Source organism: Plecotus auritus, assembly GCF_963455305.1.
Source record: "Plecotus auritus genome assembly, chromosome: 4".
Lineage (NCBI taxonomy): Eukaryota > Metazoa > Chordata > Mammalia > Chiroptera > Vespertilionidae > Plecotus > Plecotus auritus.
In genome coordinates this window covers 38715275-38739944 of record NC_137775.1, presented here as the reverse complement: position 1 = coordinate 38739944, position 24670 = coordinate 38715275, and the positions used below count along the sequence as shown (strand labels likewise).

Genomic DNA, 24670 nt, shown 5'->3' with positions numbered 1-24670 from the left:
ATATAAAGTCGCTGCTCACGCAGCGCTCTCGCTTCCACAGTATGGCCGGCGACATTAGCTAGCGCTCGCTCAGCTCGCTCTCTAACGGGGAAACAGCGGACTACAAGAGACTGAACTGTATCTGCCTCTATTTCCAACAGACTCACGTTCAACTTTTCGCTCACACACATACAAAAAAGCCGGGAAAATTTTATTAATTCTTTTTTTAAAAAAAGTTAATATAAAATTGTAGCAAAAAAAAAAAAAAGGAACCTGAAACAGCTGGAACAATCCGCAGCAGCGGCGGGAGAAGAGATTTAATTTAGTTGATTTTCTGTGGTTGTTGGTTGTTCGCTAGTCTCACGGTGATGGAAGCTGCACATTTTTTCGAAGGGACCGAGAAGCTACTGGAGGTTTGGTTCTCCAAGCAGCAACCCGACGCAAGTCAAGGATCTGGGGATCTTCGCACCATCCCAAGGTGGGTGCTCGCGGCGCTCGCCCACAGTCGGTTCTGGGGCTGTCGCCGCCTGGGAGATACTAACCATGGGCGGAGGTAGGGAGCCGGGTTCTCGCAGCCTTCAGGTGGGAACAGCTCCGCCTTCGGAGGTTATTTCCACGTCGCGAAAGGGGTCCCCGGTGCTGGAGGGAGCGCCCCTTCCATGCGGGGCCCGGGCCGGTTTCTCCCATCGCCGTTGCCGGGCCGGGCGCAGCCCGGGGGGAGGGGAGAAGGCCGGTGCCGCCGCGTGCTCAGGTAACGTCCCTGGTTGAGCCGCGGGCGGCGCCGCTCGGAGCGGTTTGGCGGTCAGAGGCCCCGGGCGAGGGTAGCCTGGGGGGCCGCGAGGGCTCCCTCCCGGCAGGTGTGGCTGGCCGGGCTTAGTCAGGCGCTAATTCGGGCGTGCCCGCTTTGGGGATTGGGGGAGGGAGGGAGCGGGTCTGAACCGGACTTGTTCTCGCCGCGTGCAGCGGATCGGAGAGGCCCTCCGCCTTCCAGACTGGGGCTGGCGAGCAGGCCTCCAGCTCGGGGTCCGCGCTGGCAGCGTGTGGCGCCCGGGCGGCGGGGATGGGGGGTGGCGGTGGTGTCGCAGTGGCTGGGCCCCACCGCCGCCCTAACATGCTCTGCACCAAAGCCTTTCGGGGCGTTCCCCGCAGACGGCCGCAGAGCCCGCCGAGGCTTGCTCCCGCGACTTTTGACCTTGGTTTGTGTAACCTGTTACCGAGTCGTTGGGGTCCTGGCGAGGTGTGGGGCAGAATAAGGTTTGCCGACCTTGAGCAAGAGGCCCGTCTGGCTCGGGACTTAATACCTTGAATGCATAAGCCAGCAAAGGACTCTGGGGCCCCAGCCTCCCACCCCGGCAGTCACGCGAGAGAGCTGGGCTGGTTGCGCAGACAACGAGAGGTCTTCTAGGGTCTTGGGGTAATCGGAGCGCGAATCCGAGCGCAGGCGGTGCCGCAGGTGCCGGGGCCTGCTCCCGGGTCACGCTGACCGCCAGCCACCCCTTGCCTCTTAGGCTCCTCCGCACACGAGTGCGGCGGTGCCGCGCAGGAACCGGCGCGGCCGCTTCATTGAGAGTGGACGACCAATGAGCTGCTGGGCCCTGCCGAGAGCCCGGCCGGGGTGTGGGCCAATGGGCGTTTCAGGAATGTTGGCGCCGCTCACCGCTGTCGCTGACAAAAAGCAACTGGAGAAGGGAATCCAGGAGGACACGTGCTACCGGGACTTGAAGGCGTTATGTCTTGAAGGATTCTCTTGTAGAAAAGCGTCGTGATAGCTCACATTACAGGTCTCGTTTTCCAAGCTTTGTGCGACCCTGAAAATGTTTACCGTGTGCCAGGCTCCGTTCTAAGCACTTTATATGTATGTAATAGGAAGCAGTTACTTTTCTTACAAATATATGTGGAAGCTTAGATTTCCTCCCTTTCACCGTGGGGAAAACTCCCTGGTGTTGGTGATATACTTTGGAAAAATTATTTAGAAAATCTTATTTTAAAAAAATGAATAGCCTTGTTTTGCCCTGACTCACTGAATGTTTTTTTAAAGTTTTATTTGTAAGGACACATTCTTAATAAAGGGACGAGGGTTTTACCCTTTCTCCAAGTTCTTGGGTAGAAATGCCAGAATGTAAGGTTGGGCTTTTTTTTGGTGGTTGAGAGTTCCCTGAGTCCAGGAGGGAGAGAAAGGCTTATAAAAGAAAGGGCAGCTTGCTTTCTTTAAATACTTGAGAACCACTTTTCCTTTGTGCCTTTATCAGTAGCAATTACCTTACTACTTGAATATGGCTCATGAAATGGCAAAAGTTTAATCTTCAAGGACAGAATATTCTGTTTTGTACACTTCATAATTTAGTGCACGTTTTGTACATATTTAACATTCGTTAAATCACTGTTTTGAGAGTTTTCTCTTCGGTGTTTCAGCTGTTGTAGGAGTAACTAAGAACGAAAAAAATGTATCGTTTTAACTGAGAAGTCCATTGGTAGCCTTTTGGGGAAAGTTTTTCCGTGAACTGTCAGTCAAGCAAGAATGCACTGGGTAGGTTAAGTTACTAGGAGATTTTAAAAGTACCTGAAAAAATATTAGATGCTAGTAGATAAATCACTTAGAGTGATAACCTGGCAAGAGGGAGGAAGGATAATCTTCATCTAGAAGAAGAATATGCATAATGAAATGATACATGGCCTCTGGAATGTCTAGATTTTAATCAAACAACATTTAATGACTAGTTGTGTGGTGTATTTTCACCTCTAAAATGGAGATGATAATGGTACCTACTTCATGGGGTAGTTGTGAGGATTAAGTGGGTTAGTGTATATATAGTGCTTAAAAATAGTGACACATAGTAAGTAACCACTGTACAAATGTGTTTTTATATATATATATATTTTATTGATTTTTTACAGAGAGGAAGGAAGAGGGATAGTCAGAAACATCGATGAGAGAGAAACATTGATCAGCTGCCTCTTGCACACCTCCCACTGGGGATGTGCCCGCAACCAAGTTACATGCCCTTGACCGGAATCGAACCTGGGACCTTTCAGTCCACAGGCTGACGCTCTATCCACTGAGCCAAACCGATTTTGGCTGTACAAATGTTATAAGTGTTTTATATTTATCTTTAGAACAAAATCAATCTCTCCCACCCCCCTCAACCAAGGGTGAAGAATTAAGTATATCAGATTGTAATTTTAAAGGCTACACAATAATTTGATGTAGTTTTTATTCAAATAGAGGAGATAGTGTCAGTGGGAAGGTTTAGATTTATTATTCTGTAAAGGATTAATATCATGAAGCAATCTTTAGTAGTTTTGCTTTTATTGAATGATATAAAAATTTGGAAGCCAGAAATCCTTGCTTGTCCTTGCCTCATGTCCCTACTCTCAGTAATTCCATTAAAATGTAAACAGCTGGAAGGTTATAATTAAAAGATTTTAATAGATTTGATTAAAATTAAAAAGTAAATATTTTTACACTGTATATCAAATGTAAAACCTAAGGACATTGAGAATGAGCAGGCACAAATGTTCTAACAGGATTACTACACATACTACAACATTACACATGGGAAAATTCCTAGGAAAAAATGACTTTTCAAACATTGGTATAAGAAGAAATAGAAATATAAGTAGTCCTATAACCATTACATACACTGAATTAGTCATTAATCAATCGTCCCATAAAGAAAATTCTGGGCCCAGATGGTTTCACTGGAGTGTTCTCTCTAACATTCAAGGAAGACATAATTCCAGCCTTTCACACATTCTTGTGATTAGAGAGGAGATACATTTCCCAGCTCATTTTGGTATTAGCATAATTTTGATATCCAAACGCTGACAGGCTGTGAAGGAACCAGAACTCTAATGCACTGCTGGTGAGAGTGGAACGTGAACAAACCACTTTGGGATTTGTAGTTTGGTAGTTTCTTAAAGATTTAATTTCTAAAAAATGCATACTAATCACACCAGTGGTTGCCTAAGGGTTGGGAGTAAAGAGAAGGGTGTGGATTATAAAGAGGCCTGAGGGACCTTTGGGGAGTGGTAGAAGTGGTCACTATCTTGTGATTGATAGTTTTACAAGTAGGTGTGTATGTCAGAAATCTTGTAGATAAATATAAAGATGAATAGAATTTGCCCTAACCGGTTTGGCACAGTGGATAGAGCGTCTGCCTGCGGACTGAAGGGTTCCAGGTTAGATTCCAGTCAAGGGCATGTACCTTGGTTGCGGGCACATCCCCAGTGGGGAGTGTGCAGGAGGCAGCTGAATCGATGTTTCTCTCTCATCGATGTTTCTAACTTTCTATCCCTCTCCCTTACTCTCTGTAAAAAATCAATAAAATATATATTTTTTAAAAAGATGAATATAATTTGAAGATCTACAACACAGGTTAAAATAAATACATGCATGCCTCCAAAAAACAATCTGATTATTTTTGCATAGTAACTTTATCTTTTCGGTGATTCTCACCGTGCATATGATTGAATTGCCTCGCAAATAGGAATATTAATTTAGTTGTTATTAGCATATATGTTGTATTTACTGCTACAAACCAAAGAATAATTTTGGTTGCTGGTGAGCTCTCTCTGCCCTCCCCCCAAGTATGTAAACTTAGCAATTTGCGTCCGTATGAAATCAATTTAGAGCATTATATAGCCCCAAAACTCTTTGTACAATAACAAAGATGAATATGAATTTGGAAAATTGCTGAAATGATTTTAAAGAAAAACTGCTTTTGTGATGTATAAGGACAAAAATATTTAATGGGAAGTGGTGTGGAGCTTGAAGAATTGTGACATGAAAATAATTCCAAAGATTTTGAACCAAGAGAGAAAGCCATAAGGTAATTTTGAAGGCAATATTCCAGCAGAGTTTGAGGAAGTGGTAATCGGCCAAAGAAAGAAGTATAATATGAAAAATCTGGCTGTTAGTAAAACAGCTTGTCTTTGAATACAGATTTTTTAAAAACTTTTTGTTGAAACAAAAAAGTTACGAAAATCATAATGCAAACCTAGTTTTCACAAACTGATCACACTCGTGTCACTAAAGTTTAAGAAATATAACTAGCCAGAACTCCTCCTCGCCACCTCTAGCAGTTATTTTCCTGCCCCCTCTACCCCTGGGGTAATCAGTATCCTAACTTCTAACATACCATAGATATGGAATCATTTAGTTTGCATCATGTAAGGCCTCCCACAGTCAACATTATGTTTGAGGTTTTGTAGTTCATTCTCATTGTTGTGCCTGTAGTTGTTTTGTGTTGATACACCACAATTTATCCATTCTACTGTTATGGGCATTTGAATAGCTTCTAGTTTGCTAATACAAATAGATTGCATGTGTCTTTTAGTGAACACTATGTATTTCTGTTAGGTCAGAGAGTGCATATATCTAGCTTGAGGGTTCCAGTAGCTCCATATATTCATCTAACACTTGTCTTTTTATTTTTTTATTTATTTGAACATATCAAGATTTTGTCATATAATAAAACAAAATATGAAACTTAGAACTGGATCGCTTGACCCTTTCTCTTATCTCGTCCCAGTTCAAAATGCTTGAATCTCTTAATGGCCAGCATTCTCTTAGATCTGCAGTTAGGCTCAACGCATTCAAGCCTCAGCACAATCTTCTTTGTAGTTTTAGCCTTTTTTTTTTTTTTTCCAGAAAATAAGCTTAGTCTGCCCACCATAACCACTCTGCTTCCTGTCACAATGCCGCCTTCCCTGCGCATACAGAGAATCCTTGCTCTTTCTTGTACTGTGTTACTTTGTGGGGTTGATGCTTGCCACACTTACAGAAAATTCAGCGGGTTTTAGGAATGTTCACCAGTTTGCTAGAGCACTATCAGCAGGGAAAGCTAACACTTGTCTTTTTAATTTTAGCTATTGTGTGTATAGTAGTAGTATATATTTCCCATCAGACTAATGGAGGCTAGCTTTGTTTTTTATATCTTTATTTGTCATATGGATATCTTTTGTGAAATGTTTGTTCAAGTCTATTTTTTTCTGGGGTAATCATATTTATAGTTCTTAATATGTTATGGATGAATTCTCTGTCCAACATGTCTATTACAAATATACCCTCTATGGGTTTCCTTATTAATGATACCTTTGAAAATAGAAACACATAAGTTTAATATGGTTCAGTTTATTAATATTTTCCCTTTAATGTTAGCAGTTTTTTGTGTTTTTGTTTGTTTTTTTTTTTTTTTTTTGTTAGCAGTTTTTATGTACTATGTCACGACATAAGAAACATCCAAACCTGTAGAGAATCTTTTGAGTTTATTTGAACCAAGCTGAGAAAATTTGTTGGGAAGCAACAAACTGAGAAAGTGCTTTGGAAAATGTCAGTTTTACCACGTATTTTATACATCAGAATACAAGGTAATGCTGGTGGTATTGATCCAGCATCTAGAAGGGTTCAGCAATTTGGCGAAGGGCTGTGTGTAAATTAAATAAGAGTCCAGAGACGAAACATAATTTTGAAAGGCATTATAGGAAGTCAGAGAAAATTTAGCTAAGTTCTCCTTGTCTCAGGACCCCTTGCTTTTTATTAACATAATTTGTCCTAAGGCAAGGTGTATATACACATCAAAGGGTAAGGTTTCCTATACACAGTCCATTGTCAGAATGGGGAATTGCCTGTGGCTGTTCAGGTGTTGGGCCAGTAGGAGGCAATAACAGGTAGATTAAGATGCCCTAAGCCAGTGGTCGGCAAACTCATTAGTCAACAGAGCCAAATATCAACAGTACAACGATTGAAATTTCTTTTGAGAGCCAAATTTTTTAAACTTCTTCTAACGCCACTTCTTCAAAATAGACTCGCCCAGGCCGTGGTATTTTGTGGAAGAGCCACACTCAAGGGGCCAAAGAGCTGCATGTGGCTCTCGAGCTGCGGTTTGCCAACCACTGCCCTAAGCTGTCTGGCAGCAAGCAATCATCCTTTTCAGGTTTGGGGAAATACCTTTAGCCATTTCCAACAGGCAATAACATATGTGACTCAGCCCTTGTTGAGTCCCCAAGTTCCATCAACCTTTTGATGAAACTCTTGCAATTATGACATGCTGGAGTTGGCTTCCAGCAGCAAGGGGAAAAAACTTTAGAGGGGTGACATGAAATTTCTTGGTGATTAGGGAGGTTGGAGAATGCAAAGCTTGGAAATCTCTAGAATTGGATAAAAAGTAGACAGAATAGACACTTCTTTTACATTGGTGGGTATAGGATACCTAACTGAACAATTAACATGAAAACAGTGAGGGTTCTTTGGTTTGCTCTGGTACAGTGATTGTGCCCTTAGGGGTCGAAAAGAAAATGACTGACAAAGATGTGTTGTCGGGTAGATGCAAAAAAGACAATAGGCTCAGTTAAGATAAAGGTTGACCTTTGTCAAGGAATATTCCTGCCTAGTACAGGACTACCTGCCATGACTCACTTTTATTTTTTATCTCTATCCATTTATTTATTTTTTTTACTTGACACTATTACAGATGTCCCCATCCCACCCTTCCCTCTGGCCATCACCACACTGTTGTCTGTGGATTATGCATTATATGTTCTTTTGCTAATCTCTTCATCATATTCCAGTTTCCCCTCCCCTCAGACAGCTGTCAGTCTGTGGTTTGTATCCATGCCTCTGTTTCTGTTTTGTTCCTGTTTATTTTGATCATTAGATTCGCTTTTAGTTAGGAAGTTTTCATTTCAGACCATCTTAGGTGGTTACTTTGTCTTTTAGTTTGTAAGGCGGCCATGCAAGCCTCCCCTGAGCTTGTCCACAACTATTTGAGATATCTTTGCTCATCCCTCAACATTGTTTTACCTTTCATGTTTATATCTGCAGTCCATCTGGAGTTGGTTTTTGTTTTTTGTTTTTTTATGTGGCATGAGGGAATAGAACACACTTAAAGTAAAATAGGCTTATCTTTCCAAGTGATTTTTTAATACTGGTAATCTTTTACTAATTTCTTAAGGGTGATCAAAGGGACACATATAATTGGGGGGGGGTCATTTTTAATAGAAAATTTTGTCTGGTATGGGCTGGGTTAAAGAATACTGGTTAATCATCTGTTGGTGGAAAGCAGTAGTCCCGGCATATCCAAGTAAATAAGGAAAGGATGATGTGTTCTGAAACTGACTGATTTCACACAGTATTTAAAGTTGAAATGTAAAAAGGAGTAGTATCTTAATCTGCAGTTTTGTCTACTAATTTTTCAGATTTCAAGAGTATGTATAAAAGTGTATTCCTGCACTAAGTTGGACCAAACGAAAGTCTTATTTTAATGGCAGCTTTGGGATGGATGGAGGTAATGGGGAGGAAGTCTGTCAGAAAATAAGAAATTTGGTTGGCCCTGAATCAAGGCCGGCAGTTTGCTGAAGCTGCTGGTTTCAAGCAGGAGCCTAAAGAAATGTCTTTCTATGGTCTGTTGGCCATTTCAGAACTTAGGAAATGTAATGGTCAATTCATTAGAAAGAAACATCTGAGTAATAAAAAAAAATAAAAAAAGAAAAGAAATTTGGTTTAAAAAAAAGTTTAATTTGATCTTTAAGGACAATAAAGTAGGCTTTTGCTTTTGAATTTATCACAAATTTGACCTATTCTTAGTAAGAGGTGGGTGGGTTCAGGTGGGAAATTCTAGTGGAAGTAAAGTAAAGAGAATAAATAAACATTTCATTAATTGTGAGAAGCTTCCAGGTATTTTTATTTTTATAAGCTAAAATATAACTTGCAGTAAAGTATTAGGGGCAGTTGCAAAGATAGTAAATCACACCTCAGCATTAACTGTCCCAGAACTCATGCCTTACTTGACTACAGTATTGCAGAATTGATAATTTACATTGAATGAATTTACAACCCATTGCTAAAAAAAACTTTTTAAATGCTTTGGAGTAGAAAAGTTTCCTGTTGAATTAAACTCATTGCATTTCTAACAGTTTCAAAAAAGTTTGAACTGCTGTCTCTAAACCACCTTTCTTTAAGAAGTGTACATTGAAAGTACCGTAAACAATAGTTATACTGATAGTGATTTAAATTTGGGGTAGAGATTTGAGATGGAGAATACTGTGATTATTGGGTTGATTTGTTTAAAAAAAAATACTTATTTCTCTAGATATCTTGAATTAACTGCCCTAAGAAGGCATGCTCGGAATTTGTTTTGGTCGGCCTAGGCTTTGTTGAAGAATAATCTTATGTTTTAGGGCAGTGGTCAAAGAGCCACATGCGGCTGGCGAGCCGCGGTTTGCCGCTCTGTTGACTAATGAGTTTGCCGACCACTGTTTTAGGGTATGACCCAAAGACTGCTATCTTGGTAAGGTGTATAGGCCTGAATGTAAGGAAAGTCATGCTATTAGCTAGTCACAGTTGAGGGCAGCTTCAAATAGGCTTTTTGAGTAAATTGCTTTAAGAAAGTAATCCATTAGTGCAGTGGTCGGCAAACTGCGGCTCGCGAGCCACATGCGGCTCTTTGGCCCCTTGAGTGTGGCTCTTCCACAAAATTACCATGCGCGGGCGCACACGTACAGTGTGATTGAAATTTCGTGTCCCATGCGCAGAAGTCAGTTTTCGGCTCTCAAAAGAAATTTCAATACTCATACTGTTGATATTTGGCTCTGTTGACTAATGAGTTTGCCAACCACTGCATTAGTGGAATCTAATTACATGGAGGCCTTTTATTTTATTTTATATCTTTATTGATTTTTTTTTACAGAGAGGAAGGAAGAGGGATAGAGAGTTAGAAACATCGATGAGAGAGAAACATCGATCAGCTGCCTCTTGCACACCTCCTATTGGAGATGTGCCCGCAACCAAGTTACGTGCCCTTGACCGGAATCGAACCTGGGACCTTTCAGTCCGCAGGCTGACGCTCTATCCACTGAGCCAAACCGGTTTTGGCACATGGAGGCCTTTTAAATGCAAATTTTCAGGGGCCCATCTGTAGTGTCTGACCTATTGGATCTCAGAGTAGGATCAAACTCAATTCTAATTCCTTAGGTGATAAGGGTGAAAACCCTCCAGCAGCATTGTTCCCTCAGTCATTTACATTTTTATTTTTTTTTTAATATATTTTATTGATTTTTTTTACAGAGAGGAAGAGAGAGGGATAGAGAGTTAGAAACATCGATGAGAGAGAGACATCGATCAGCTGCCTCCTGCACGCCCCCTACTGGGGATGTGCCCGCAACCCAGGTACATGCCCTTGACCGGAATCGAACCTGGGACCCTTCAGTCCGCAGGTCAACGCTCTATCCACTGAGCCAAACCGGTTAGGGCAGTCATTTACATTTTTAATTGTAGTTTTAAAAAATCAAACATGAAATTTTAATCACTTTTGAGTGTACAGTTCAGGATTGTTAAGTATATTCTTACTGTTGCGCAACAGGTCTCTAGAACCTTTTTCATCTTGTGAAACTATACCTATAAAATACTATTTCCCCTCCTTTCTCCCCCAGTCCTTGACAACTGCCTTTCTACTTTCTTTATGATTTTAACTACTTTAGATACTTCATATGACTATTTGGGTACCTCATTAGTAGAATCACATAGTATTTGTCCTTTTGTGACTGGATTATTTCATTTAGCATAATGTCATTCATGTAGCAGGTGATAAAGTATTTCCTTTAAGGGTGAATTATCCATTGTATGTATATACCACATTTTTATTATCCATTAATCTCTTGATGGACATTTGGGTTGCTTCCTACCATTTGACATTTGTGAGTTATAATGAACATGGATGTGCAAATACCTCTTCCAGATCTTGTTTTGAATCCTTTTGGATATATACCCTGAAGTGGGATTGTTAGATCATACGTAGTTTTCACCGAAGGTACACTATTGTTACAATTTCTCCACATCCTTGCTCCTTGTCAGCGCATGTTATCCTCCCCCCCTTTTTTTTTTCATCCTAAAGAGTGTGAAGTGTTTTTGATTAGCATTTCTTTTATGATTTGTGTAGAGCATCTTTTCATATGCTTGTTGGCCATTTTTTAAACTGGGTTGCTTTTGTTGTTAGAGTTTCTTGTAAATTCTGGATATTGACTTCTTGTTATATGATTTGCAAATATTTTCTCTAACATTCTGCAGGTTTTCTTTTCACTCGTGTCGAGTGCTTTCCTATGATGCACTGAAGTTACCACGTTTGATGTAGTCCTGTTTGTCTATTTTTGCTTTTGTTGCCCGTGCTTTTTGTGTTTCATCCAAGAAAACATTGCCAAATCCAGCGTCAGACTTTTCCCATAAGTCTTTAACCCATTTTGAGTTAATTTTTACATATGTTAGTTAGGGCTGCAACTTTAATCTTTTGTGTGGAGACCCAATTTTCCCAACATTTAATGAAGAGGCTGTTTTTTCCCAGTTGTGTAGTCTTGGTATTTTTGTTAAAGATCATTTAACCTGAGGTGTTTACTTTTTACATTAAAAAAATGTAGTCAGGCCTGGCTAGTGTGCCTCGGTTGTTGAGCATCATCCCATGCACCAAAAAGGTCACCGGTTCCATTCCCAATCAGGGCACCTGGCCAGATTGTGGGCTTGATTGCCAGTAGGGGGCATGCAAGAGGCAGCCGATAGATGTTTCTCATCCTTATTTCTGTCTCGTAAAATCAATAAGAACTTTTTTTTTCTTTTGGTTAACCCTCACCCGAGGATATTTTTTCCATTTACTTGTTGTTGTGTTTGTTTTTTAGGGAGAGTGGAAGAGAGAGAGAAAGACAGAGAAAAACATCAATGTGAGAGAAACACATAGATTGGTTCGCCTCCTTCACATGCCCCGACCAGGGCCTGGACGTGCCCTTGGCCGGAATCAAACCTGGGACCCTTCGGTCCACAGGCCAACCCTCTATCCACTGAGCCAAACTGACTAGGGCTAAAAAACATTTTTTCAATGTAGTCACTTGCTTATTTTATGTGTAACTGAGTTAGCTGATGTAGACGTCTGTCTTGTCACTTTAATTGTATGTTTTCTCATGTAAACACCTCAACTTGTTCTATTTTTTACTAGACCACACTCTTTCTTCCCCCCTCCCAGGGAGGAAGGGAGAGAGATAGAAACATCAACTATGAGAATCATTGGTTGGCTGCCTCCTGCATGTCCCCTACTGAGGGGGATCAAGCCCGCAACCCGGGCATGTGCCCTTGGCCGGAATCAAACCTGGGACCCTTTAGTCCGCAGGGCAACGCTCTATCCACTGAGCCAAACCAGCTAGGGTAGACCACATTCTTTAAGGAAGCTTTAAATATAAAATACGGCTTGTCATTAATGTTTTGCTTTTCAGGCATGGTGACTGAGATCATTCAGTCCATATACTGCCATTAGTAAAGGAGCACAATACTTTGGGATCATTTATCATGATCTGATAGTATTTTTTAGTACTTTACTTTTTAAGTTAGGTTTCTCAACCTCAGCACTTTTGACATTTGGGGCTATATAACTATTGTGTTCTATTTACCTATGGTGTAGCAGCATCCCTGGTCTCTACCAACTACATGTCTCTAATGACAAACTGCCACCAATGTGACAACCAAAAATGTCTCTAAATACTCCTAAGTGTTTTCTGGGTGACAGTTGAAAACCCGTGAGGTGAGGTGGTGGCACTTAGGTAAATGTAATTCAAATTGGAATATGTTTGTTTATCTATGACTTTTCATTGTTTTATAACACCTTGCAATTGTGTAACATTTTTAATATTGTTTGCAATATTTTCCAATCACTAAATCAACACTAAATACATTCCAACATTGTCTTCTTTCTTCTGCTTTGTTGTCAGTTTATGATTTATTGAACTCATCTGTATTTAAAACGTAAGTAAAATAACAATGACTGACAAAAAGACCAATTTTGTAAAATAGTTTATACTATAGACTAGTCTAGGTGTTAGTGTGTTTGGAGAGAAAGCATAGACACCTTCCACCATACTGAGCCTGCTGTTACATTCTAACTTGATACTATCTCACTTTGAAATCACAAATAAGTAATTCAGAAAACGCCTTGGTCAACTGTACAAAATACTTGGTCTTTTTCATCATTAAATTTGGACATAAAGCAGGGCACTTAAAATCTTTCCTTTAAAACAGGAGTCAGCAAAAATCTGTAAAGGGCCAGATAGAAAATTTAAAATTTTGCAAGGCAGACAGTACAGTCTATGTTGCAACTACTCAGCTCTGACCTTATAGGGAGAAAGCAACCATAGACACTATATAAATGAGTGGGTGTGGCTAGAATCCAACAAAGCCTCATTTTATTTATAAAAGGAGACTTATTTTTTCCACAGAAATGTGATTAAATGATATGCTGGAATTCTTAGCTGTTTTGGTGTTGGTTTTTCACCATTCACTTAATGCACATGTATAGCATTGTACTAATTTCTTCAGTTTCATTTCTCTGTCACATCTTTCATGCCCCTCCCCCCAATTTATTATCTAGAATAATAAAAGTATAATATGCTAATTAGACCGGATGCCCTTCCAGATGAAGCCAGGGCTGCAAGGGAAGCCTGGGTCCCCAGTGCCGGAGGGAAGCCAGGGAAAGGAAGGCCTACTCTTGCACAAATTTCGTGCATCGGGCCTCTGGTATTTATTATATTTCTGAGCCTAGCAGCTCTCTTAGGGTTATGTCTTTATAACCACTTGGTTGATAGACCATCCAACTGTGTTTAAGGTGTTTTCACACAATTGCTTTCTTTCACACTGTGACTTTGGAAAAATAATGACTGCTGGGGGATTTCTGTTTGGTTGCAGAGTTTAAGTAACGGTGAGTGACTTACTGTGGTTTCCATTAAGGTGGAATAAGCATCTTGCTAGATGCAACTAAAAACCCTGGATGGAATGCATGGTGAGGGCTCTGAAAAGTAAATGTTAGCAGGTGAATGGAAGAAGAAAACCAGAATTCAAAATGCCACTGAAACAGCCATGGTTTCTGTTTCTTTTTTCTTCTGGAATCTCCTACGGTGGTCTCAAAGGCTGCCAGAAACCTGGAACTGCACACCAGGTGCAAATAAAGAACTCTAAGAAGTCCTCTTTTTCTGGTCTGTAAAGACAGGAAGGAGGGGTCCCTTTGGCTCAAAAAGAATGGGTGGGATCCCCTTTTGGTTTAGTTTTATTTTGTTTGTTTTTTTCTTCTGTTCTTTCCTGCCACAGATAATGCAGTCCTGTAGTAATTGTAGCCAGGCAGATGCCTAAATTCCAAGGAGGGGGGAACATTTTTGACCGGAAGAACTGTGGTCCCAAGATGGAATAGCATCAGGGATATCCCTGTTGTTGTTTTCCATCTGTCATCTCCCCATTTGGCCCAAGATAGACAGATAATCACAGGCAGCCTGCTGCAGAGTGGGTAACCTACAGCCTTGTCTTTCTAGCCAGAGGACCAAAAAGTTCCCCTGCTTCTGCCTTTGAGCCAGAAATTGTCAGAGCTATTATGGAGAGGAGAGGAGAGTTGAAGAAAGTGAATCCCATAAAGATTTATATGAACACCCCTGAGCTGCTCATGTATGGTTCTGACCCTAAACAGAAGATCCAAGGCTTTGAGAACTGATAGCTCACCTCCCAGTACCAAACTGGCCACTGAGTGTAGGATAGATCTGAATACCATCCTATATAATAAAGAGCTAATATGCTAATTAGACCGGAGGCAGAAAGACCTTCCTGATGATCTTCCAGGCGAAGCCCGGGCTGCGAGGGCTGAGCCCCTTGCATGAATTTTGTGCATTGGGCCTCTAGTGGCATGCATAATAGCCTTCCCTAACTAAACTGAAATTGTATCATACATAACCATAGAAAAAAGTTGGATAAGAACTTGAAGACTGAACCATAACATTTCAGTTCCTTGCTAAAACAATTGTTAAATCAACATGCTCCATAGGATTTAAATAAGATTTAAAATTATATAACTTGGCCTGGCTGGTGTGGCTCACATCATCCTTACCCTGAAGGGTTATGGATTCAGTTCCCTGTCAGAGCCATGCCTGGGTTGCAGGTTCAATCCTGGTTGGGGCATTTGTGGGAGGCAGCTGATCGATCTCTGTTTCTGTATGTGTGTACCCCTAAACATTCTTTAAAAAGTATATAACGTAATTATAATGTTCAGGCTGCAATGACAAATTGCTCAATTATACAGATCAGGATATTCTCGGTGTCTCTCAAAGGAAGACAGTCAACATACACCAGCCTTGAGGTGATGCAGATCAAGATTTAAAGGCAGCTGTCATTACCATTTTATAAGTAAGAGCGAATACTCTCAAAATGAAAGAGAGTCTTAGCAGAAAAATAGAAGATAGAACTTAAAAATATAACAAAAATAATTACTGGAATAAAAATTACTGGATGGGCTTAAGTAGAAGGGACATGACAAAAGAGTGAGTTTATCCAGTCAGCAATAGAGAATAAAAGCTGAGACTTAAATGTAAGTCGTGAAACCATAAAAATCTTAGAAGAAACCATAAGCAGCAAAATCTCAGTTATCTTTCGTAGCATTATGTTTACCCATACATCTCCTGAGCCAAAGGGAACTAAGGAGAAAATAAACAAATGGGACTATCAAAATAAAACTTAATGCACAGCAAAAAAAAAAAAAAAAAAAAAATGAGAAGGAAGCCCACTGTATGGGAGAACATATTTGGCAATGATACATCTGATAAAGGTTTAATATCCAAAATATATAAGAAACTCATGTAACTTCTTATTTATTTATACCTTTTTTCCTTTATTTTTTGGAACTCATACAACTTAACCAAAGGAAGACAAACAGCCCAATTAAAGAATGGGCAAAGGCCCAGCCAGCATGACTCAGTGGTTGAGCGTCGATCTATGAACCAAGGGGTCACTGGTTCTATTCTAGGTCAAGGCACATGCCCTGGTGGCAGGTTCATTCCCCAGTAGGGGTACTAGTTTACTTAGTTCTATATTTATATGGCTTCAGTTTTGTTCTCTGTTATTGCCTGTACTACAGACTTTCTACTCTATTGAAATAGGCATTTTCCCATTTCATTAGAGAGCCACATTGTATTCCCAAGATCTTGTGGGAATGCTTGTACTGTTGAATTGCTAGCCCAAGGCTTTTTTTTTCTTCATTTTTTGATAATGTTTCTCAATTTTTAATATGCTTTTCTTCAATCATTTAAACTAGTGAAAGGTAATGGTTTTCTTTGGTTTCCTTTATGCGCGCGCGCGCACACACACACACACACACACTAGTGTCCCAGTGCACGGATTCGTGCACATTGAAAGGAAATTAATTAGAAGAAATATTTTAATATTGCTATTCGTGTCTTGCTAATGAAAAGAAAATAGGATTCTACTGAGTCTACTACCTACTCTAGGACTTCTATGAGGATCAAATGAGATGAGGCACGGGAAAACACATCACAAACATTTGGTTAAATTGCACCTGGCTATAAAGCAAGTCGGGTTCTTGTGCTGAAGAAACTCCAAGGAGGCTAGTCGCTAGGGAGAGGAATCCAGGTGTTGCTATGTGACCTCATTACCCGGCACCCACAGCCACTGTTTCCAGGCTGGGCTGTGGGCCATATTTTGTGCCACGGGGTCTTGGCAGCGTTGGCTGCGATTTGGTGGGGTGTTGCTCTGGGGTGGTGGCAGGGCCTGTGTCCCACTTGGGTGAAGCTGAGTGTTGGGTTTGTCAGCACCAGGTCCGTGGTGCCGTTTATTTTTAAACTAGAGGCCCAATGCACCAAATTTGTGCACAGGTAGGGTCCCTAGGTCTGGCCAGTGATCAGGGCTGATCGGGGCCTTCTGGTTGCCGACTGGGGCCTCCCTTCGTTCTGCGCTGCCCCCAGGTGGTCAGCGCACATCATAGCGAGCGATGGGTCTCCCAAACTCCCACGGGGACATTTTGCATATTAGGCTTTTATATATACATAGATGGCCAGTGCGGTTCATGGCAGCTCCTGCGTTGAGCATCTGCCCCCTGGTGGTCAGTGCGCATCATAGCTACTGGTCAGACAGACGGACACTTAGCCTTTTATATATATATTAGAGGCCCGATGCACGGAATTCATGCAAGAGTAGGCCTTCCTTTCCCTGACTGCCTATACCGGCTTCCCTCGCAACCCTGGCTTCGTCTGATAGGACGTCGGGTCATAGTATGCTTTTATTATTATAGATAATTGATTTCAGAGAGGAAGGGAGAGAGAGAAACATCAATGATGAGAGAGAATCACTGATCGGCTGCCTCCTGCATGCCCCCTCCTGAGGCTCAAGCCCACAACTTGGGCATGTGCCCCAATAGGAATCAAACCCCGGACCCTTCAGACAACAGGCCGATGCTCTATCCACTGAGCCAAACCAGCCAAAGGCCTTAGTTTCCTTTTGAATTTCCTCTGTACATGGTTTATTCATGGTATTTTATTTGTCTTTTTCTTAGTAAAATGCCAATAATGTCATCTTATTTAATGGGTGTCAATATAGATAGATAACTTTGGAACAAAACTAAATGTTGATATTCATAAGAGAATCTACAATAAGAATGTGTCAACAAATATAAAATATGCTTTGTTGATCTTTGAAAAACTCTTTTAAATGTGATTTACAATTTTTGACAGTAGGCAAATAGTATGATGAATTAATCATCTTTTTTGTTAAATAATAGATCCGAGTGGGACATACTTTTGAAGGATGTGCAATGTTCAATCATAAGTGTGACAAAAACTGACAAGCAGGAAGCTTATGTACTCAGGTAAGTCCTGTAAAACAAGTGTTACCTAACATATTTCTGTCTGAATTATGCTATATATAGAATAGCAAGTTGTTCCTCTGAACTTTAGTTCTGTCATTATTTTAGCCTTATTTTAAAAAATACGTTGTAAAATAAAATGTTTATTCAGGTATCCCTAGGCAGTAGGTTTTGAAGTCTTACCTGAAAGATCTTCAAGATGGTTGCCATCTTTACCTACATGTAGTGAGCAGGAAATATCTATAAAGTGGTTACAAGGACATTGTACCTTTACCTTGCAGATGGGGGTCTTCCTTTTAGTATATGCCTCTCAATATCAGAACCTTAGGCAAAATGAAGTTAGCTCCGCTGTACAAATAGGATTGCCATATATAACAGAAAAAAGCCATTCAAACTTTTTATCGGTACAAAGATAATTTATTCAATAAATATGTTGAATTCTTATACTTTTATAATGGGCCTTGGATTGAACAAGGTACCATAGAGATATAATGGTGAGTAAAAACAAACATTCCTTTCTTTGCTGAGCTTATTATCTAGTGTAAGAAGTAATGAGATGGCTATAGAAATACATGTGAGAGTGGATGGTGCAAGATGAGGTAAAGTATGAATTTAATAAAGTCTTAGGATAGGTGAGGAGGAAAATTTAGTAAAAAAGAGGGTGTGTATAATGAGATAATATGCTTTATAACGAATTCAAGGACTGTTTCTGTGGGTTCTAGAACTTAAAACTGATTTTTGTATAATAGAAGAGGAAGACTACTGTACATTATTTGCTTCCTTGAGGTTTTAACATTTAAAATTAGCAAAAATTTATATTGTAAATTATAGTCCAACAGTAGGTTAATTATATCAATAGTACATAAATAGCATTATAATATTGTAACTTTTTTCAATTGTAGTGAGAGTAGCATGTTTGTCTCCAAGAGACGTTTCATTTTGAAGACATGTGGTACCACCCTCTTGCTGAAAGCACTGGTTCCCCTGTTGAAACTTGCTAGGGATTACAGTGGGTTTGACTCAATACAAGTAAGTAATCAAAAAACATTATTTAATCCTTTAAGTTATAAATAAATGTGTATACTTATGCTTTGGTTGTAATGGGTAAGGGTGGGCACACCATGAGAGAAAGAATATTCTTCATGCTGCTGAAGAATAGCAGAATGTGGAGGAAGCAGAGAATGAGTTGGGATAAAAATTCATATGGGAGAAAGAAATGAAGAAACCAGACATGTTCAATATTTAACTCCTTGAAGTGTTAATATGAAGGGCAAAGAAACTAAGTGAAAGCAAGAAAAATTAATCCAGTTTTCATAATAAAAAGCTGATTATGTTAAGGCAACAGTATAGAGTTAAATTCTGATAACATTTAAGAATTAAGGTGAGAGCCCGGCTGGTGTGGCTCAATGGATTGAGCGTTATCCCATGGACTAGGAAGTCCCACGTTCAGTTTCTGATCAGGGCACATGCCCAGGTTGTGGGCTCGATCCCCAGTAGGGAGCATTCATAGGACCTAAAAGAGTTTTTGTTAATTATTGATCCTCATAAGAAACTCAAACAATATGTTCTTAATTTTTGGATCACTGACTCTTTTCTTTCTTTTTTAAATATATTTTATTGATTTTTTTTACAGAGAGGAAGGGAGAGGGATAGAGAGTTAGAAACATCGATGAGAGAGAAACATCGACCAGCTGCCTCCTGCACACTCCCCACTGGATATGTGCCTGTAACCAAAGGTACATGCCCTTGACTGGAATCAAACCTGGGACCCTTGATTCCTCAGGCTGATGCTCTATCCACTGAGCCAAACGGGTTAGGGCCACTGACTCTTTTCTTAAGGCTATATTTTTCATTGATTCTGGAGAGATAGAAACATTGATGTGACAGATAAACATTGATTGGTTGCCTCATGTACATGCCCCAAATGGGGAACAACCCCAAACCCTGGTATGTGTCGATTGGGAGTGGAACCCACAATCCTTGAGGGCAAAGGATGACCAGAGGTACACTGGCCAGTGCTGAATCACTGACTCTTAAAGTTTAATGTACACATGTTCTCCCACAAAATTTTGGCTTACATGTCTATTTAAATGCTCAGGTCAGAAACCACTGCTCTATTGTATTGTAATTGCTATCATTTTTATGACCCATCATCTGTAGACTGGGCATTTTAGTTTGTAGAAAGTCATTGATGCACTCTGTATTATTAATGCTCTGTTGAGACTTTTCCACAGCTTACAAAGTTGTTCCTAAGAGCACTTGACTCATAGATATTGGTTTATCTGCCTTTTTTAGAGCTTCTTTTATTCGCGTAAGAATTTCATGAAGCCTTCTCACCAAGGGTACCCACACCGGAATTTCCAGGAAGAAATAGAGTTTCTTAATGCAATTTTCCCAAGTAAGTTTAAATAAATAGAATTGAAACCTGCTTTATTATAAAGTTTAGAGGTATATCTTTTCAAAAATCTTTTATATATATATGAAAGCACATTTATGCAAATGTAGCATGTTTATAATTAAGATAAGTATATCAATATAGTTGATTATAAATTTTAGATTTATGTGTGTGTGCAGTTCGAGTCATTGTTAAAATGATAGAAAATGAAACGAATTAGTCACCTGCTAGAGCGAGAATTCATCTTGATCTAGTCACTTGCTCTGATTTATATCAAATTTAGTGGATATGAAGGCTATGATCCCTTCATCCAGAAAAATGCCAAGTGAGTGACTGCATAATCCTGTGGTAAGACACTGATCCAGCATTCTATACAGGAATTGAGCTGATTTATAGATGACAAACACAGTGAGATCATAGTGTGCCTTCAATATACTGGGCAAGGTTTTCATTCATTTACAAAATGTTTATTTACAGATCTTTATTAAAAAATACATATTAAGGATATGTGGAGGGGTTTTTTTGCTTTAGGGAGAGAGAGATGTGAAAAAGAAACTGATCAGTTGCCTCTCATGGCCTGAACAGGTATCAAACTTGTAACCCTTTGGTGTCTTGGGCGATACTTCAATCAACTGAATCACCAGCTAGGGCTATAAACCTTCCTTTTTGAGGTTTAAGGTCAAGGAACTAAGGGTTATCTAATCCAACACCCTTATATCCTAGATAAAGCTGATAATTTAGGATCCTTTAAAAAATTTGACAAAGTCACTCACTGGCATGGTTTTAAAAGAAAATCAGATTTCTATTATCTACTAATATGAAACTAAACTGATCTAAATCAGAGAGTGCTAATTGTAATTTAGTGTAAATATCTACCAATAGTTAATTTACTGTGTTGAGTGAGGCTTTGAAACAATATGGAAAGTATTACATAAAATAACTTGTATTTACTTGGGAGAATAGATAAATGGGTAACCAAATTCTATTTCCTAATGGACTCTTAGGAGAGAAGGAGCCATAGTTTTCTCAGCACCACTTAGACTGACTCACTGGCTGCTAAAGAGAATTTCTAAATGACAGTCAGTAAAATATATACATACATATTTTAAAGGGTGATGGGGGAGAGTCTTGCCTACTTGTGAATTCACCCACTTACTTTCCTTCACTGATATTTCTGATAGGAGACAAATAGTATCATCCCAGCTATTGGAAGGGTGAGAAAAAAACCATCCTATCAAATGGAACTGTTGCATTTATTTTACTTTCTCCTCCCTCAACAGATGGAGCAGCATATTGTATGGGACGTATGAATTCTGACTGTTGGTATGTTGGACACAATCTTACGGATTTTTTTCTTGTATATAAGATTACTTTAAACTGCCGGTTGTCATTTTTAGAAATGATTTTTTACTTTTGTATAGGTACTTGTATACTTTGGATTTCCCAGAGAGTAGGGTAATCAGTCAGCCAGATCAAACCCTGGAAATTCTGATGAGTGAGCTTGACCCAGCAGTTATGGACCAGTTCTACATGAAAGATGGTGTTACTGCAAAGGATGTCACTCGTGTAAGGATTTTCAATAATTCTGGATTCTGCTTGGGGACTAAAATATATTGTTTAACTCATTCTTGTTTTATTTTTTAAATTTGTATTTAATTCAGTCTCTTTTATTTTCTTTCCTTTTCAGGAGAGTGGAATTCGTGACCTGATACCAGGTTCTGTCATTGATGCCACAATGTTCAATCCTTGTGGGTATTCGATGAATGGCATGAAATCGGATGTAAGTAATAATACTTGCTTAATACTTAAATATTTAAGTGTGCCCTTTCAGTTTTATTAACACAAAACTGTTTCTCTAAGGGAACTTACTGGACTATTCACATCACTCCAGAACCAGAATTTTCTTATGTTAGCTTTGAAACGAACTTAAGTCAGACCTCCTATGATGACCTGATCAGGAAAGTTGTGGAAGTCTTCAAGCCAGGAAAATTTGTAACCACCTTGTTTGTAAACCAGGTACTTTGTTTTTGACAATAAAATCTAATAGAAAATAGGGGCAGGGAGGAATGTCATAAAATGGTACCTATCAGTCAGATACGAGTTTTGAGGTTTTTGGGATGAAAGGCTTCCTATGTTTCATTAAATTTCTATTGGTTCTTGTTTTATATCTAGTTAATTGGTGGGCTTCCCCTGTACTGTTTATTGTCCCTGTTGGCAGGCCTGGAATTGGGATGGGGGCTGGTGGACATATGTTATCTTATCTCACTTAAGCCCGTAAGAAGGCAGCTTGAGATATTTCAAATACCATAGTTTTATGAAGATAAATGTTTTAAATATTTGTGGCATGACTGTGTTGTTTGTGAATCTTTTGCAGTATGGAACACTAACAGTTTATTTAATTTTCTTCTCCAGAGTTCTAAATGTCGCACAGTGCTTTCTTCACCCCAGAAGATTGAAGGTTTTAAACGTCTTGATTGCCAGAGTGCTATGTTCAATGATTACAACTTTGTTTTTACCAGTTTTGCTAAGAAGCAGCAACAGCAGCAGAGTTGATTAACAAAAATGAAGAAAAAACGCAAAAAGGAAACACACGTAAAAGAAGGTGGTGGCTGCTTTTTAGATGTTGATACTGGGGGCCATGCTTTCCATAACCACCACCTTGTAGTTGCAGAAAGCCCTAGATGTAATGATAGTGTAATCATTTTGAATTGTATGCATTATTATATCAAGGAGTTAGATATCTTGCATGAATGCTCTCTTCTGTGTTTAGGCATCCTATGCCACTCTTGCTGTGAAATTGAAGTGCATGTAGAAAAAAACTTTTACTGTATGAAACTTTACAACACTTACGACAATTCAATTTGGTTTATGCACAGTGTAATATTTCTCCAGGTATCCTCCAAAATTCCCCACAGACAAGGCTTTCGTCCTCATTAGGTGTTGGCCTCAGCCTAACCATCCGGGACTGTTCTATTAAATTGCTGCCAGGATGTTACATCCAGTTACCTCCAATTTCTAGAACATATTCTCTACTAATGTTATTAAAAACAATTTCTACTTCATTCAGATGTTTTTTGCAATGGCAATTAAAGTTTTTCTTCCATGAGTGGAGTCCTCTTAAGAAAGTGATTGCAGTTAACCATTTTGTGTACTACTGTTTTAACATTATTGCTTCCTGAGTTTGTATTCCTTTCAATGATTTTGTTCCTCACCATGGTGTCTCCCCTCCCAACCCCGCCCCAATAAAGCAATACACTGTTACACTGGGTCTATACCAATCTTATATCCCGGGGTGGGGGTGGGGGGGAGGGGATGGACCCTAGAATTTAATTTTCTTTTAGGGTCAAGGGAGTTTTTATTGGCATTGGCTCTTTTAGAAGGTGGTGACAAAAGTAAACTTCTAGTGTTGATTAGCAAGGAAGACACAAATTAATTTTAGACCATACTGGTAGAACTATATGGGAACTATGCCATTCTGTGCTCTCCAGTAAAATAAGATGGCTTCTCATGAGGACCATGTCTTTACTAACTTGCTAAGTAGTATAAAAAAATTATCACTAAATATAAGCAAGGAGAAAACAAAGGTTAGACTGCATTCAGTAAGTCAAATAAAATCATTCACCTTAATTTTTATTTCAGAGCGGCATGCATGTCATTGCCATCTTGTGACCTGAAGTTCTGTGACTGTGATGCACATGATAGTGTTCTGACTTTATGTGTTCCTCTTATTGGTGGTATTTTCTTCACCATGGTTTCAGAGGATCATGTGAATGAGAACTGTTCAGGTTATTCAGACATACGCAGTGAAGCAGAAGGCTGTCTGTAAAACATACAAAAATCCAAAATGGTCAATGGGAAATGACTAGAAATACAGGCTTTTAGGAGTTGGCATGTTTAGCTGTATTTGCAAATACTGTAAGATTTAAGCAACCTAGAAAACAGCAAAGTTGACTACATTTTGAATTCTTGTCCTCACTTTTTTTTTTTCGTTGGCTTAATGCAGTGATGTTTTTGTTCTGTCCGTATTTATCAACGAAACACTTTTTTTTTTTTAGTGTTTCTAAATATAAAATCTACTTGGTTTGAAATCAAGTGGTTGGATCACTTTTGACTTATTTTAAGCACATTCTTGATTCAGAGTTTCATTGAAGAAGCTTTCAATCAATGAATCAGTTTGATTCTGTAATTAGCACACAGTACCTACTGTTTTGGTGCTGATTTGAGGACCAATGCTCAAAGTGGATTTTCTTGAACAGTGTCCCAGTGGATTTGATGACATGAGTTGGCTTGAGGTCTAATTTTTTTTCTAATACATTTAAGATTTCTATCTAATGTTGAAAAACTACATAAATTTGTATGAAACAAAACCTAGAAAAATGAAAACTGTAGATTAAGTAGTAATTTAAATTAACCCTAGTATATTATGATAGAGGAGGGAAACTTTTGATGCCATAATTTCTTCATGGTGGTGTTGGACTTTAATCAGGTGAAATGTATTTCTGTACCACAATTAAAGCTTCAATAAAAGTTTGCTTAACTGATTGTCTAGTGATATTCAGAAAGTTTTCTGTTGATCTATTTTTTAAATAGTATATATTATCAAATATTAGGCATCTTAAGTTTTTAAATTGAAAAAATA

The 24670-nt window shown here is 39.4% G+C and overlaps 1 protein-coding gene and 1 pseudogene across 2 annotated transcripts; one reads left to right on the top strand and one right to left on the bottom strand.

The window, feature by feature from the left end:
• Positions 1–23278, top strand: AMD1 (adenosylmethionine decarboxylase 1). The gene is made up of 9 exons (XM_080666626.1): positions 1–457; positions 17553–17639; positions 18539–18665; positions 19932–20034; positions 21312–21354; positions 21453–21597; positions 21719–21811; positions 21892–22047; positions 22444–23278. Exons 1-9 carry the CDS (start codon positions 348–350, stop codon positions 22582–22584), a joined length of 1005 nt encoding a protein of 334 aa, XP_080522752.1. The 5' UTR covers positions 1–347; the 3' UTR covers positions 22585–23278.
• Positions 5469–10357, bottom strand: LOC308245914 (ribosomal protein eL42-like; annotated as a pseudogene). The gene is made up of 2 exons: positions 10325–10357; positions 5469–5806 (listed from the first exon to the last, which is right to left on the bottom strand). The product of its transcript is annotated as a ribosomal protein eL42-like (transcript).
• Positions 23279–24670: the final 1392 nt, after the last annotated feature.